General features: G+C 33.5%; 1 protein-coding gene across 1 annotated transcript; it reads left to right on the top strand.

Annotated features, from left to right (window-relative positions):
• The first annotated feature begins 2,148 nt into the window (after positions 1-2,148).
• On the top strand, positions 2,149-3,048 carry LOC129289227 (uncharacterized). The gene is made up of 2 exons (XM_054926017.1): positions 2,149-2,664; positions 2,737-3,048. Exons 1-2 carry the CDS (start codon positions 2,149-2,151, stop codon positions 3,046-3,048), a joined length of 828 nt encoding a protein of 275 aa, XP_054781992.1.
• The last annotated feature ends 14,150 nt before the right edge of the window (positions 3,049-17,198 follow it).

Raw genomic sequence — 17,198 nt, 5'->3', positions numbered from 1 at the left:
TGTTATGAAGGGGTTGATTGGTGTGTGAATTGACAATTAAGGGGTTAATCTTATAGGTTAGCCTCTGACTAAGCATTGTGGTGTTAGTAGACACATGTAGAGACATTAGTTAACCACAATAACCCTTTTAATGATAAAAAGGTTGAGATAACCAGATTGTCTAATCTCCCATTTTGTGTGTTTAGATAGTAGTATGTTAGATTTCAAAGTTGATACTTTGGTTTGGTATTACTACTATAATAATAATATGAAATTATGATTTTAAAGTTATGTGAAGTGGAATAAAAAGTTGTTTTAATGTTTCAGTATTTGGACATTAAATGCTATTTTTATGTATAATTACTTGTGAAATTCTATTATTTACGTAAAAATAAGAATCCGTGATAATTGATATGTTACAAATATGTGTTGGATGCATTAAGCATGTTTGGCATGGTTATTGTAAAAGGGTGGAAGTTCACCTTAGTGTGTTATTAAGACATTGTTTGAAAATCTATATGGTACACTAGCACCATGGAGGCCCCGGTGCTTAGTATTATATTATTTAGAAATCTTAGTACTACATAAGGTAGATTGGACATCGAAATCCCTAATATTTGTGGACAAGGAGAATTTATGGTCTATAAGGGGTGAATGTGCTTTTGGTCGGGGCTATCTCTTAGTAATGGTGAGCTTAAGCTAATCCAATTACATGAACTTGGTCCTATCGAGTTGTCAACCCATAAGTTCAAGGGAAAACGACAATTAAGTCCCAAAAGACTAATTTTATACCAGTTAAGTCCCAACAAATTCTAAAAGGCCAATCAAGTCTCATGTTATTTTTCCCCAATCAAAATTACAAAGAAAATGATGAAAATGCCCCTATGAGTAAATATAACATGTACACTCATCATCTCCAACATTTCCCTCCCGATTTGTTTCTTTCCCGCCATTAATGAGAGGTGCATGTAAGAGGTAGAGCTGTACGTTGAAGAGTACCCATTCCTGAAACAGAGTTATGCTTGGAAGAGGTGGAGTTGCCTTAATAATTGACTCAATGAAGCTTAAGGTTTTGTGCTGGTGCGTGTAGACAGGTATTTTTTTTTTGCAAATCCTTTCATCTGAATAAAAAGGTTTACTCCATGAAGGTCTGATTTCTTGTAAAATGGCTTTCGTAAGGAAAAAGATGGAACATTTTCTGCAACTGAACATGAAAGAATTTTTTTTATTTGACGTTATAAAATATTTGGCATGAAGATTCGACATTTTTCAACTGAAAGTGTAAGAAATTATCATCAAGTGTCCATATTTTAAGATGGAATACTGTCACTGTTTAACTGATGTGAAAATCACTTATGTCAAAAGTAACTTATTTCTAAGTGATATATTATTACATTTTATTTTGTTTCTTGTAGGTTGATATTATTGGGTACGATGAAAAGTAGTTGTGTAAAGGAAATTTTTTGTTATTTTCATTTTAGTGGAGATATTGTACAAGATATGTATGGGACAATGCATTATGATGGGGGGAGTTGTAATGGAAGAATGATTAGAGAAGGAATGTCTCTTGAAGGACTTGTTAGATTGATATCATCATGCTTGAATTGTGATTTAAATGGAATAGAGTTGAAGTACAAAGTAAAATTTGATTGCAATGCTCTTTTAGACCTTAAAGATGATGAAGGGATAAATCAATTAATAAAATTGAATGATAATTTTGCTCATGTGTACATAATTGGGAATATACAACAAAGTACAGAGGCAACAAGAGATTCAATTGATGGGTAAGTTTTTTTAATAGTTACATAATTAATATTATGCTAATATAAATATAGATAGTAGTAATAAACATGATTTGAATGAAAATGAAAAGTATGATGTTCAACTGAGAATTCACATGCTATACAAGATCTTGAAGTTCTACCATGTGCAATACAAAGTATCCCAACACCAATGCCTGAGCTAAATGCAATAAAGTGGAAGGATTTGCTAGTAGGACCTGGACAGATTTTTGTGAGTGCTAATGATTGTAGACAAGCAATCTACAAGTATAGTATTGCACACAGGTTTGAATATAAATTTGTGAAGAATAACACAAATAAAATAATTTCAGTTTGCAAGGCAAAAGGATGTCAATGGAAGATAACAGCATATTCATTAAGGAAGTCTATGCCCTTACTTCGTGTAACAACTTTCAAGAATGAGCACTCACATTCTGCCCAAAAAGACCTTGAAGTTTCTTACAGTATAAGGTGCACACTGACTTTGTCTATAATTGATGATGTAGTAAGGTCTAATGTGGAAAAAAGACCCAATGAAATCAAAGCTGACATATATAGAGACTATGGCATAAGTCTAACTTATCGTCAAGCTTTAAGAGCGAAAGAGAGGGCATTGGTGGAAATAAACGAGCTTCCTAACCAATCATATATGCTTGTTCCTTGGTTGTGTAATAGACTAATGGAGATTGATGCTGACACTGTAGCAAAATGGGTGGCTTTTGAGAACAATAGATTTAAACATTTATTTATTGCATATGGTTGTTCCATTAAAGGATTCTTGCTTGGGGCTAGGCCTATTTTATATGTGGATGGATGTTTCCTCAGTAGTCCTTATCAAGGCACCTTACTGGCAGCTTCAACATACGATGCCGATAATGAGTTGTTTCCATTAGCTTTTGCAATAGTTGGGAGTGAAACTCATGATGATTAGACTTGGTTTCTTCAAAATATTAAAGATATCCTTGGTTCGCTACAGGTAACCATTGTTTCTGATAGAAATAATGCTATTATTGGTGTTGTTAGAGCCATATTTGGTGGTGATGGACATGCATTTTGCTATCGACATGTTAAGGAAAATTTTAGCTCTGAGTTTAACAAAGTTTATAGGGGAATGGGAAGGAACAATAAAGAAGAGGCACTATTGCTTGATTACATTGCCTATGCAAGGCATGAGCACGAATTTCATATAGCCATGGGAAATTTGAGGATGTTCTTTCCACAATTAGCAAGATGGGTTGAAAATCAAGGCGATGTTGATCGGTGGGCACTATCGTTGTTCCCATTTTGAAGATGGGATAAGATAACAACCAACTTGGCCGAATCATTCAATGCATGGATTCTTGAGGAGAGGAGGCATAATATATGTGTTCTTATAAATGAGCATAGGGACAAGTTGAGCAAGAAATTTTTTGCAAGTAAGGCAGCCATGAGTAAGTAGAAAAGCATAGTTGGTCCCAATGTTGAAGCAAAGTTGAAGCAAAATATTTTTAGGGTAGAAGTTATGATAGCTCAGCTGCATGGCTCACATATTGCATTGGTTCGGACACCGTGTGGAGATATATGTATGAATCTGATATTAAGGGAATGCACATGCAAAGTTTGGCAAATGTCTGGCATTCCTTGCACATGCTTGTGCAGCCATTAAAGAAGTGCATGGTAATATGTATAACTATGTTGAGGAATGTTATCTTCATAGCTCACAAGAGAAAATATACAGTGGCACTATGCATCTTGTTGAGACCCATGACATGCCAAAGCCAAATGCGTTGACAGTGTCTCAGCTCATGAACTAAACCTTTTTGCTGCCTCCTAGAACATCTTGACTAGCTGGCAGACCTCGTCATGTGAGGATCGAGCCTCAACATCAACAAAAGAAGGTTTATCATTGTTCTTGCTGCCATGAAGCAAGTCATACGAGGAAGAGGTGTAGAAATCCAAATCTAAGTTGATGTTATTATAAATAGGTTACCACATGAACTTAAATTTGGGTGACATAAACATAATGGTTGTTTTAGGGGTTTTTTTTGGCATATAGCAGCCCCTGTTTTGTAAATCCAAGTTGATGTTTCTATAACATGAGACTAGATCAACTTGGATTTGGTTGACATGTATAGGTTTATGTAGATATATATTGGTAGTATTAGGGGTTTTTTTGGTACATAGCAACCCTTTATTTGTAAATCCAAGTTCATGCCTTTATGTATGTGGACAGCTGATATGTGCATATGTATTAGATGAATTAATACATGTTTCTTACATGAACAGTTCATATCTTCTAGTTCGACGATCCAAAATTTCATGTACGAGTTGCCAATTTTTCGTAAGAAATTTGCAAAATTTGGTGTCTAAATTACAAAATAGTTCCACGAATTCAATAGTTCTTCGATCCAAAATTTCAAGTAGTAGTTGCAAATTATTTCTAAGGACATTGTAAAATTTGGTTTCTCACTTGCAAATTACTGGAGCTTTGTCCTAAAGGATTTAACTCTTCAACGAATTTAATAGTTCTTCGATCCAAAATTTGGCATACCAGTTGCAAATTGTTTCTAAGAGCATTGCAAAATTTGGTTTCTCACTTGTAAATTACTGGAGCTTTGTCCTAAAGGAGTTAACTCTTCAACGAATTTAATAGTTCTTTGATCCAAAATTTAGAGTACCAATTGCAAATTGTTTTTAAGAGCATTGCAAAATTTAGTTTCTCACTTGCAAATTACTGGACCTTTGTCGTAAAGGAGTTAACTCTTTAACAAATTTAATAGTTTTTCGATCCAAAATTTGGAGTACTAGTTGCAAATTCTTTCTAAGGGCATTGCAAACTTTGGTTTCTCACTTGCAAATTACTGGAGCTTTGTCCTAAAATAATAACTTTGTTGAGAATTCATTACTTACCCCACCTAAAATTTTGACACACATTTGCGACATTGGCTATATATAATTGATTTGGTTGCTTGTTCAGCTTGCTTGATAGTCACAACGAGTGTTTTATTTAAAAAATTGCATGATTCATTTGTTACATTAAATTGGATCACCATATGATTAAAGTAATATAAATAGCAGCCCAGCTGTATCAATTGGTAGGAAATACATGTTATTTTAATTTGTTGAAAATAATAAGTATTAATTAGTACCTGTGATATAAAATTTAAATGAAGGTGTTGGCAATCTTGCTTATATAAAATCATAATTCAGTTAGGTAAAATGCATGCATGTGACCAAATTTTATCAAATAACATGTTTTGGATACAAAATTAATCAAGCATATCCCACAAAGGCCAACCTAATTTTGTAGCCAAAAATTCTATTCTTATACGCCCTGCAATGTATTGGTAAAATATTCTTATAAGCCCTAAAATTTGGATACAGCTTCAAATTCAATTGAGCATGTCCTCACTTGTACAAATTACAAGTCCACCTTCAGCTAAAACACGTGAGGGAAAAAATTGAAGAAGAGGCAATTTCTATAAAATCAAAATGGTGAACGTTGATGAGGAGCAGGACCTTCAGCGAGGCAAATGCATCACACCCATCAAAGATTAATGATGAAAATATGTCACAGATTAAAAATTCATCTACACTTCTTTCTTAACCTCTTTGGTCGATTAGTTGCTAAGACAGAGGCAAACACTTCGTTTCTTACTTCATTTCTCGTGTGATTTACTAGCCACCACATCACATCCACCCTAAACTGTCTCAGTTGTTCTTAAAAAAACATAAAGAAAGTTTAAGTTTCACATTGATAATTGGAAGAAAAAAATTAGAAAGATTATGGATCACATACACATATGTTTGAAAAGTCCTCCATGGTCAGTCCTTCTTTTTTTCTTCTACCATCCCATTCTTTACAGTACTTTATGACATATACCCCACAATCATCTCTACAAATATGAGCAATTAAGGTAAGGCAAATTGTCTACTAGAAATGAATACATTAAAAGGTAGTTGTTTTCATAGATAGTTACTTACACATTACTCTATTTGGGAAGTTCTTCAAATATCATCTCCATCTGAAAATCCTCTCTATATTTCTCCGGGTCACATGCTTGTAACAATTCAATTATACTAGTTCTCTATAAATAGTTCTAGAGTTAGATAACCATTCCCATGTAAAAATTTAAGTAACCTAAAGTAGTTATGCAAAAGCACTAATAAAGCATACCATAAATCCGGCCATCATCTTCTTCTCTTTAAATAACTTACCAGCCAATGAATTAAGGATGAAAAATTTGTCATTTTTCAAATCAGCACAATAACAAAACTAGTGATTGAACACAAGCATGGGCAAGAAGAGGTAATCACAATTTCTAAGGTTATATCCAAGTTGATCGGGCATGAGCATCTTTGCATCCTCAAAGACAGACCATCTTAACTTTTTATCCCTTAGGGTGGCCATAAATTCTAAATCAAATATGTACCTCCATACCTTCCCTTCACGAAGTTGCTTACTAACCATTACTTTTGCGACCATGCTCATGACCTAAAAGGATCACATCCAATACTCAATGTGCTATCTAATTAAGCAACTAATGAATTAAAACTATTAGACATACTGCTGTACTTATTCATTTTTTAGGACCAAGACTTTGGCATTCGGCCCTATTTAAGTAGTAATCGTACATCTCAACGACACACCTACCAAAAAAATGTGTTATTATATCAATCATAATGCACCATGATTATCGAAAAGTAATATCACATTACTTACTCTTCACCCTCTGCTTGATTGGTCTGCCTAGTGCAATATTCATATATTTATTGTTCTTTTGTAATTCTCCCTTATATTGGTTCTTTCAAAAAAGGTGACCAATTTACCTTAACCCTTTTCCTCTCAGACCTCTGAACCATTGGGCTTTCATTTGTTCTCCTCCTCTTCTTACCATCTTATCTTTTATCACTTTCTTCCTTACTATCGGAGCCTTCATCTTCATCTTCTTTAGATCTAGCTCGAGCTGCAGTTTCATGTCCATCGTCATCCTCATCTTCATCCCTATCTTCATCCCCAGCTTCATGTGCATCTTCAGCTTCATCTTCACCCTTGTCTCCATCTTCATCATCTTCTTCAGCTTTATTTTTATCTCCATAGTCCTCTTCCTCTACTTCTTCTTCGCTTGGTTCGTCAACCCGCATGATAGCTTTACTATTAGATATTTAAAGTTGGTTAAGACTTTGTTGCAACTTCAGCACTTTACTTGCAAATGTATTGGCATATTACAAAAAGTCTTCGTATATCTCCCTCACACCCTAACTAAGTTTCAACACCAAGCTTATTAAGTAAGTGAAAACTAAAACATAGATAATAAATTATAAACATTTATATACTGGGTGAGTTATCGTTGCAAGTGGAGGTAAAACTTCAGACACTTCATTAGCCTGACCACCATAAAGAATACCGTAGATGCTTTCTTTTTCCAGCTTAACCCATTTTTGCACCATGTGTTGGTTCCACAAATGCATCACAGGTGTTCCACCATCTATTGACGGTGTTAGGCCTAATGGAAAGTGGTGCATGAAAAATATTTGCACCATAAGGATAATTATAATCTAATCAATAACAAATAAACTGGAACAAAATATAGAAGGATTTCAAATAGACTATACCAGTAAGAAAAATAAGCATCCTCCTAAATTCTTCTTCTTTCATCCACTCTTTAATGCTGTCTTATAAGTCAAAATTTCTCTAATAAGCTCCGACAACACAAAAGATGACCAATCATATTCTTGAACATTTTTCTTCCCACTCAAACTTTTAATACTCCTCATACTAACAGTTGTACTTGTTGTAGGACAAAGAAATGTTCCTAAAGTGAATAACAAAAACACCATTTCAAAATTTTTTTCAGCCTTGCCAGATATTACCATACTCTTCAACTCAGTAAAGGGTTTGCCAAGATAATTCTTCTTTAATGCTTGACATGGTTCGCTGTCATCATCTAAAAAAACAGCTTTCCCACCATAAGGCACACCTAAGATACTGTGCACATCCTTTCCATCAACACTTAATTTCTTCCCTCTAATTCCAAGTGTTGAGATTGGTGTGTCAAAAGCAGCAATTACTTATTCACATAACTCTCTGGGTAGTTTGTTAAATTTAAAATCCAAGAGAGATTGGAACCCCATTTTCTTGACCTTAGTACATAACCTTTTATGTTTGGATATGTATTCCACAACTTCCTTGAATTGGCTAGGAGAGCAACGTGTATTAAATGAAACCTACAAACCAAGAAGAATAATATAACACCATACAATGCATAACAATCATACTAAAAAACCTCATTAATTTAAAATAAATACAAGTTAGTGATACTGTTGCCGTGGAACAAGATGCTAATTCCTTGCCTCGTCCATCTAATGAAGCCATGTTTCTATATCTTTTTTATTCAACATTTGATAATTTTTGCCAACTTTCTCTCATTGAGTTATTGGCTTCTATAAGACCACTGAATCTTCCTTCATTTTTTTAAGAAACTCTTTCTTAAAATTGTCATATCCAGACTTCTTTTTTATTGTAGCTTTCTTGTTGTCTATAGTTTCTTGGTTCTTTGTGCCCTAACAAACAAGCTTCCCACCTAATTATCACCGATGCAAGTCCTAAAAAAAATACTGGTTAAAATTAAACTAATAAATTGAAAGAAAGTAAGCAGAAACAAGCAGAATTTCATTAATAAAGCCTAGCAACTTTGCTCATGGTCAAAGGGCACAACAAACATGCATGTCCACAAGAAGAGAGAAGCTGAACTTTTGCAAAGAGAAATTGAGAAAAACACAAACAAGTTTTGGGCAATAAAGATTGCACTAACAAAACCTAGAAAATTACCTTCTTTTCTTTGACAGCTAAAAAAATGTCTCTTTTTGCAATAAATTCCCAAAACTATTTCTTTTTATGTTAAATTCTGAATCCAAAAAAGGATCTTCAGTAGGATAAACACTCACAGGAAACAGGCATAAAAAACGCACCTTAAGTTACAGGGAGTGGGAGTGATGCTGTTGAAAGCTGGCCGTTTTATGGCCTGATGTTGCCAGTCAACACCAAATAAAGAGGTGGGGACTAGACCCTCCTTTCGAATGGAGGAGGGATGTTTCCTCCCCCCCGGGGGGTAGGGTTTTTTTTTATGTTGGTGGGGGGAGAGGCTGGGTCCAAGAAGAAAGAGGAAGATAAATTCACTAAACTACTCATGAAAAAATAGCATAGATTGATAAAGATACATCTGTACGGAATTGCCCAGAAGAAGTGAAGCAGATTGAAATTTATTTCCACCCATTAAACATTAAAATATTTGCATGCATTGGTGAAGAGAACTTAAATATTGTCAGCATTTCCATGGATTGAAAAATTATTTGCAAAGAAGAAGCACAACAGATTTGCATAGCCAAGCATCAGTAAATTGTACACTGAAATGAAAATCATTGCTCCACACAAATGTAATATCCAAAGAGAACAACTATAATAATGTCATTCAGCCCATTGTGCCCAATTCCTTCGAATATCATTGAGGATTCATACTACCCAAAGTCTACTCAGATCAGGTAAATTTCTTCATGGTCAAATCGATAGAATGGAAGTTTCTTTTCTTGATCATCCTCATAGGCATTCGATTTCTAAGGGTGTGTGAAGATAGATTCAAAAAGAGACCTAAGCGATGTGTGTATATTTTTCTTTAATTTTAAAATTGAACTTTTGCTCAGAAAAATTTGGAACTTGAATCCTTGAGAAAATTCTGAACATAAATTCTTATAAATTGCCCCCTTCTACTTGTTATAAAACTTATTCAAATAAAATTTTTATTGCGAGAAAATTTTATTCAATTTAAAATTTTAGGGTCATTACATTCTTGCTTGCTCCAATGGTACTTCAAATTAATCTAGCATATAAACCAACACATTTATGTCATTATAAATTTTCTTTCTTATAATAAACTAAAAATCGATATTCAAAATCTTTGTTAATTCCTAAAATTTCCCATTAATCCCTTAATCTTCAATAACCCTTTTACAACTTCTACCAAATAATCAACAACACTAGTAAGCATTTAACCACCATCATTAATACAACTCTTATTACAAACTTAAAAAAAATCTTAATTATCATTTTGTCTAACAATTTCCCTTCAGATGTTGCACAATTTCAATAGGTAGATCAACTTTACAATTTATGTACAAACATAAACTTTCTTAGGTAACATAGATAACTCCTCAAGGTTCTACTATGAAAATTAAACAATCTCATTTTCATCAACTTCTTTCAAGCCTTCCTACAAATAACTTGAGAGCATTTATCATTGACAAATTTGTGAGATGAACAACTAAGCAATTCCAACAACTCTCAAGCTTTTACTTTTATTAACCAAATTTAGTTCACTATCATGATAGAATAACATCAAAGATTAACACTAGTAAGCTTTTACCATTCATTCTGCAATCTCTATTGTCATCTGCAGATCAAATGAGAGGTGCAAATATTCTAAACTTAGCTGCACTGGAACAGACTCGTTTACTTGCAAGTGCATTGGCACAAAATAGTGACCATAAATTTCAGGTTTACCTGCTTCATGATATTTTAGTATTTCTTGGGCATGTAAAACATGTCAATGGAAATATTCAGAGTTAGACAGCCATTGATTCTAAATTTATATCAAATTGGGAAAGTTTATCTTAAATAAATGTCATAGGCAGCATTGTCTTGTTCTTGATAATAGTTAAAGGTACAGTCCGTGTTTTGATTGTCATTGACCATTTGTTTGCTAAGCTCTTGCAATTTAATTCATCAAATAGTGTTCAATATCTTATGCGAGATTAAGATAACACGATTGTGGATCAGCAAGTGGCTTACAATGAAGGGGAAGAGGAGAGCTTCAATCTTTTACATACATGAGAAGAAAGCAGACCAAACTTTTAGCCAATCAGCCAATACACATACACAAGCAGGACTTCAACAATTGAAAAGGAAGGAAAAAAGAAAAACTGAACATGCATATACACACACCTCTAATAGCTTGAAACAGAGCAGGAAAGAGGGAGGGATTCAGCTGCTTCCACCAGAAAAAAATGAACGCCCAGCTGAGGGATCTAGGTCTTGAAGTCCCAATAAATAATAAAGGCAAAAAATACAATTTAGGCGTATAAATCCAAACCTTAACAGAAAAGACCTCGCCCTTGGCTCTTCGTAGTCGTTATCGCCAAAATCTTGGCCCTCGCCACCGATTTTCCCTCACCTTGTCACTGCTGCCAACATTTCCCTTTCTCCTTCAAGTGTTCAACTCTCAGTTGCTGGCTATATGTGCTACCCCCAGAAAAATCACTTTCCTTTGGCCCAACCAAGCCCTCATTCACCATATGGATCAAAGAATGCAGACCCAGAGAACAGAGCTTCGCGTCGCATACTAAGACTCGTTCAGGTAGAGAAGAAAAAGAGCTTTTGCTTGAAGAAGGGTGTTTCGGTCTTTTCCTGCGACATCAAAATACCACTTAAGGACCTTGGGACTTGATTAGCCTTTTAGAATTTGTTGGGACTTAATTGGTATAAAATTGATCTTTTGGGACTTTATTATCATTTTCCCTAAATTCAATCGGAAGACATAAGAAGGGTAGTGTGTTGATCATGCATATCATATTATTGTTGTATGTGCAGATTTATGTGACTTGTTACATATTTTATTATGCTACTTCACATATGCACAAACTGTCCTCACACACGAGTAGTTGATGAGACTATTTGGTTACTAAGTCCTCAACTCATCTCGTGCTTACATTTTACAAGTGAAGGCTCTGATAGGGGCAAGGAAAAGGAAGGTGCGATTGAGCATTGAGAGGAATAGCTAGATTGTATAGTCCTTTTCATTTACTTTGGTCTGTAATGATTATTGGATACATATGCCAACTTAGGATATATACATATGTATATATGTATATATCTACATGTACATGTAGATAGATATGTAGATATATACATGTATATATATATATATATTTTGTGACGTACTTGCATGATTCCTGTTATAAAATGTGGGTATCTCAACCTGGGATGTGTTAATTGTGTTGTATTGGCTATGAGAGGTTGAGATACTAGTGCAAGTGTTAGTTTTGTATTAATTCATGTGTTATATTGGCCATTGGATTGGTTATGTGATGTTGTTACCCCTAGTGGAATTTATATTAAAATCAAGGTTTTGGTGGCCAAATCTTGTATGGATTGTTGTTATTATGGTTTCAATGTTTATATGGGTTGTTTACAGTCCATTTAAGTTAGTTCAAGTAGTTCCAAGATTTTGGCATTTGGTTTGGGAGTTTGGACACCTAATTTATGGTTTTAAAAGACAATGTGCCATTTTAGGTTTAGTGTCTAAATCTCATTTGGCTTAATGTTTGGATGTGGGACTGGTGCCAATAACTAGATGGCTTCAAGAGCTACGTATGGCCGCTTGAATCGCTCAAATCAAACGTCAGACAACAAAATGACGTGCTTTGAAAGTTGGCTCGGAGAGCTATCATGATAGTAGTTTGCTGTCATGACAAGGGACGCATACCATGGTGCATTGTCCATTGCACTGCAACACGAGGCACAAAGAGGGATGTTTCCCTTTTTGCAGATTGCTACAGCAGACAGTACACTACACTACGGTGCATTATACCTTTGTGGCTAAAAAACCTTATTTTACTTATTATTTTTAAGCATGATGATTTCTCTTACTTCTATTATCTTATTTATTAGTTTTAGATTATAGTTTAAGCTCAAACAATCTTTTAAAAAAATTAGGTTAAAGGGGCAAAAATATCTATAAAGTAGTTAGCTATGAACATCCAATATCTTAAAATGAGGAAAAGGGTAAAAATACCTATGACATTTCATGGATGGGTACAAAAGTAACCAAACCATTAGTTTTGACTGTCAAATGTTGATTGTGCATGTCACATATCAGTCTTTGTTGATACGGACTAATAAAGGGCCAAAAATACTCACGAAATTGTTGTCCAATATCAAAATTACCCATTAAGCGGCAAGCTGAAAGCAAAAATACCTATAACATTATCAGAGTTAGTGCAAAAGTGACCAATCCATCCAATCTCTTAAATGTTAACTATTATTTGATACCTAAGCAAAAGTTGACCATTTTTTCACAGATGTAAAGAAAAAATATTCTTAGATGAAATTCTCTAGAAATTAATTAGTCATTGTATGAATATCATGTGAGAAAATGTCATTTTGACTAAATATCAAATTAAATTGCTTATTTCTTTACGACAGTGGCAAACATCATTTGAAAACTTTGAATCTATCATAAATGCAATTAGTTAAACTAGATGAGCTCAATCTCAATCTTTAATTTTGTACAACCTATCTCACTATGTTAAATCTCAAGTTTTGCAGATAAGAAAAGTGAATGGAGAGGGAGAAAGGAAAGGAGCAAGATACATGATGATAGAAATAAATCATATGGCATTGAGTTTTGATGAATTGGTTATTATTGCACCTACTAAAGTCACATTATAGGTACTCATATGATTATCAATCAATATATGTAAAAATTCATCTCAGAACATTTTTTGTTTATATTAGTGAAAAAATAGTCAACTTCTGCTTAAGTGTCAGCTAAGCGGTCAACATTTAAGAGATTGGATGGACTGGTCACTTTTATGCCAACTCTAGTAACGTTATAGGTATTTTTTCTCATGGCCTATGACTTCGGGGGTATTTTTTCTCTTGGCCAATAACTTCGTGAGTATTTTTGCCCCTTTATTAATCCACATTAGCCAAGACTGACACGTGACATGCACAGTCAATATTTAACGGTCAAAGTTAACGATGTTAGGTTAAAGTTAACAGTTTGATTACTTTTGTACCCATCCATGTAACATTATGGGTATGTTTTCCTTTTTCTTCACTTTAGGATACTGGGTGCCCCGTGGCTAACTACTTTATAGGTATTTTTGCACCTTTATCCTTTTTTATCCCATTTTCTTAAATATACTTTTAACCTCAAATTGTGATAACTATTTACCGGATTAATATAATCTTGGTTATCATAATGTTGTTCTATGTGCTTGGCAATGTTAGGGATGACGTTACATTTCTCCTACCCAAGTTGTTCCTAAAAAAAGGTTATTATTGTTATTAGAAATTAAGAAGGGGAATTAATGCCAACTGGGATGTAAAGCTCATGGAAAGTGTACATTGATTATAGAAAATTGAATGATGTGACCAAGAAGGATCATCTTTCTCTTTCTTTTATTGACCAAATGCTTGAGAGGCTTGCATATAAGACATATTACTATTTTTTGAATGGTTTTAGTAGTTATTTTCATATTCTAATTGCTCCACTTAATCAGGATAAGACCACTATTGCATTTTTTTTAGTACGTTTAGAGAATGTCATTTGGCTTGTGTAATGCTCCTGGTACTTTCCAGAGATGCATGATGTCTATCGTTTGTGATTTTATTGAAAATTGCATTAAAGTACTTTTGGATGATTTCATTGTCTATGGTGACTTTTTTAAATCATGTTTGTTTTCTTTAGACAAAGTTTTATAAAGATGCATTGAGAAGAAGCTTGTTTTGAATTTTGAAAATTGTAATTTCATGGTTGATAAATGAATTGTTTTAGATGACTTGTTTTCATCTAAAGGTATTGAAGTTGACAAAGCTAAGGTTGATGTCATTACATCTTTGTCTTACCCCACATGTGCTAAGGATGCGAGATCTTTCCTTGGTCATGCAAGCTTCTATAAGAGATTCATAAAGTGGTTTAATGAGATAGCTCTCCTTATATCAAAGCTTTTACAAAAAGATAAGCCCTTTGTTTTTTATGAAAAATGCAAATATAACTTTGATACTCCTAAGAGCATGCTTATTTCTCCTCCCATGCTTATTTCTCCTCCTATGTTAAAAGCTCCTAATTGGGATTTGAATTTTGAGTTATCTTATAATACATCTAATTTTGCTGTGGGAGCAATATTAGGCCAAAAGTGTGGTAAAATATTTCATGTTATTGCCTATATTTGAAAAATATTAGATGCAACACAAGTAAACTATAGCACTATTGAAAAAGAAGTTGTGTGCCGTTGTGTTATGTAACTCCTTGGGTTAGACTAGTAAGGTCACCCTTACTAATCCTCCTCAATCTCCCACAATCAATATGATCAATCATTAAATGAGATTATAATTAGAATTAACCAAGTTTTCCAAAATTCAAATGGTGGAAACAATTTTAAGCTATTTACCATGAGATACTAAAATTTTCAACATTTAAAATATTCCCATATGCATTTAATAGTCTCAAATTAGAGTTTTAAAATAGTACAGAAGCTTGAGATTCAAATAAGGCCCAAAACATTCAATTTAAAACTCAAAGCTATAATTTATACATAAAGTGGCATGTGCACCTTGGCTAGGTGCCCTTGTACTGCGGCTCGTTAGCCTCTGTTGGGAATTTAAGGGAAAATCTAGAATTTTGTGTGTGCATTGGTATGAAGTTCATTTTGGTCAAAATAGTTGGTCTTGAAAGTTGCGTTTAGAACTAGGGTTGAAAAATCAACACTTTAGGTTAACTTATCAATATGGCTAATCAACTTAACTTGCGTGTATACATGGCCACCTTATATTTCTCATGTGTGTTTGTGAAGTTTTGAATGGATTTTGAAGACACATGCAAAAAGATATTAGAGTTTAAATATTTTCATATTTTATCACATTTGCAAATATCTTAATCAAATTTTATATTATTGTCTTAAGCAATACTTTGCATGGAAGAGACTTGTGGTTTAAGACTTAGCTTTATATGAGGAAGCTTCAAAGGCACATGATTCAGATCTGAATTTGGCATCCTTAAGCATAAATTTACCATGTACTTGCACATAAGGGATCAAAGTTGGCATTAACTTGGCTTGTCTTCTTCAAGATGCTTGTAATTTGGTTTGAGGACTTAAGAGGTAGATTTAGGTAAGAATTCTAAGGCTGGTCAAGGGAACACATGATCTTATTATGTTCATGCACATATGAGATTGGAAGAATTAATAAAAGTAGCATTGGAATTATCACCCTAACTAATTTGCAACTTAGACTACCGTTAACCTCACCTTGCCTAGTATCTTGTATTTAGTTTTGAGGCAACTTGCTAATCAAGTTAACCATCACATTTTCAGTTAAAACGCATTTTTAGGGGTCATTAGATTAATTTTCATATCATTCACCATATTTGTTTAATTTTTAAGTTTCAAGTTCATCAAATTCTCTTACTTTTCTCTTTACGCTTTCACTCTCTTTCCTTCATATCTTTTATTCTAACCATCTAAATCTCATAAAAAATCATATTAATCTCTTCCTCTTATCTTCCTCTCCATAACCTAGAGTTTTCATAAGGATCAAGTCTTGTTTACCTTGGGTGATTTTCAAGGGAAGATGACCATGATCATGGAGCTTTAACTTGTTCTTCACTTAGAGATGCAAGGTTAGGTTCTTGAGGGAGCTACTATATGGAGGAAGAAACCTTGCGTTTGTATTGCTTTCTAGCTAGATTTAAATTTCTCTATCTACCTTTCTCTCTCTAGAATTATAAATTTATATGACTCTTTGATCTTAAAATTTTAAGTGATGATACATTTGATTGAGAGATGCTTGTTTCAACTTGAGTTTTATTTTCTTGATCATATGAATTTCAACCTCTTCATGTCTAGTCCATAATCTTGGTTAGCTTGACAAGTATAACATATCTTCATACTTGTCATAATCTTGCCAACTTAAAAGCATGTGAATATTTTCATGTATCATAATATTGAGCATGTTAATTCCATTAATATATGCTTGATTTAATTGACTCATGCTTGTAACACTTTAGTTGGGCTTCTTGCTAGCTAGGCCTTGGCTCACTCTAAGATCATAATATTAATGAAATGCATTATTAATAAATTGTACTTCAATCATTCATTGATAAATTGTTCTAACACTGCTTGTAACTTATTATTTATCAATGAAATGCATTGTTTAGTTCACATTCATGCTATTTCAATTTTAATTTCAAGTTCATAATTTTGCACTTATATTTTTCTTAACTCCTATGCTAAATTAAGGGGGAGTATTTTATTAAATAGAATTAAGACTTTGATCTTAGGCTTTATCATCATCAAAAAGGGGGAGAATTTTATTAAACAGAATTAAGGCTTTGATCTTAGGTTTTGTCATCATTAAAAAGGGTGAGAATGTAGAATTATATGTTTTGATGATTACAAAATCAAGAAAAGAGGTATGTGTTACTTGTGCAGATATCAAAGATCTATAGATGTGACAAAACCTTTGAGAACTTGAAGAATTAAGAGAAGAAGAATATCTACAGGTTTAAATCATTTATTTCTCTTAGATTCAATGTCAAAACTATAAGAGTTTAATCACATGTTGTCAATTTTAAAAGTGAATGTATCATCTTAGGCTCATAAGTCTTTATTATGCATTATAGG

Source organism: Prosopis cineraria, unplaced genomic scaffold (assembly GCF_029017545.1).
Source record: "Prosopis cineraria cultivar Desert tree isolate PC_DT_omini unplaced genomic scaffold, ASM2901754v1 PC12, whole genome shotgun sequence".
Classification (NCBI taxonomy): Eukaryota; Viridiplantae; Streptophyta; class Magnoliopsida; order Fabales; family Fabaceae; genus Prosopis; species Prosopis cineraria.
This window is presented reverse-complemented; position numbering and strand designations above follow the sequence as displayed.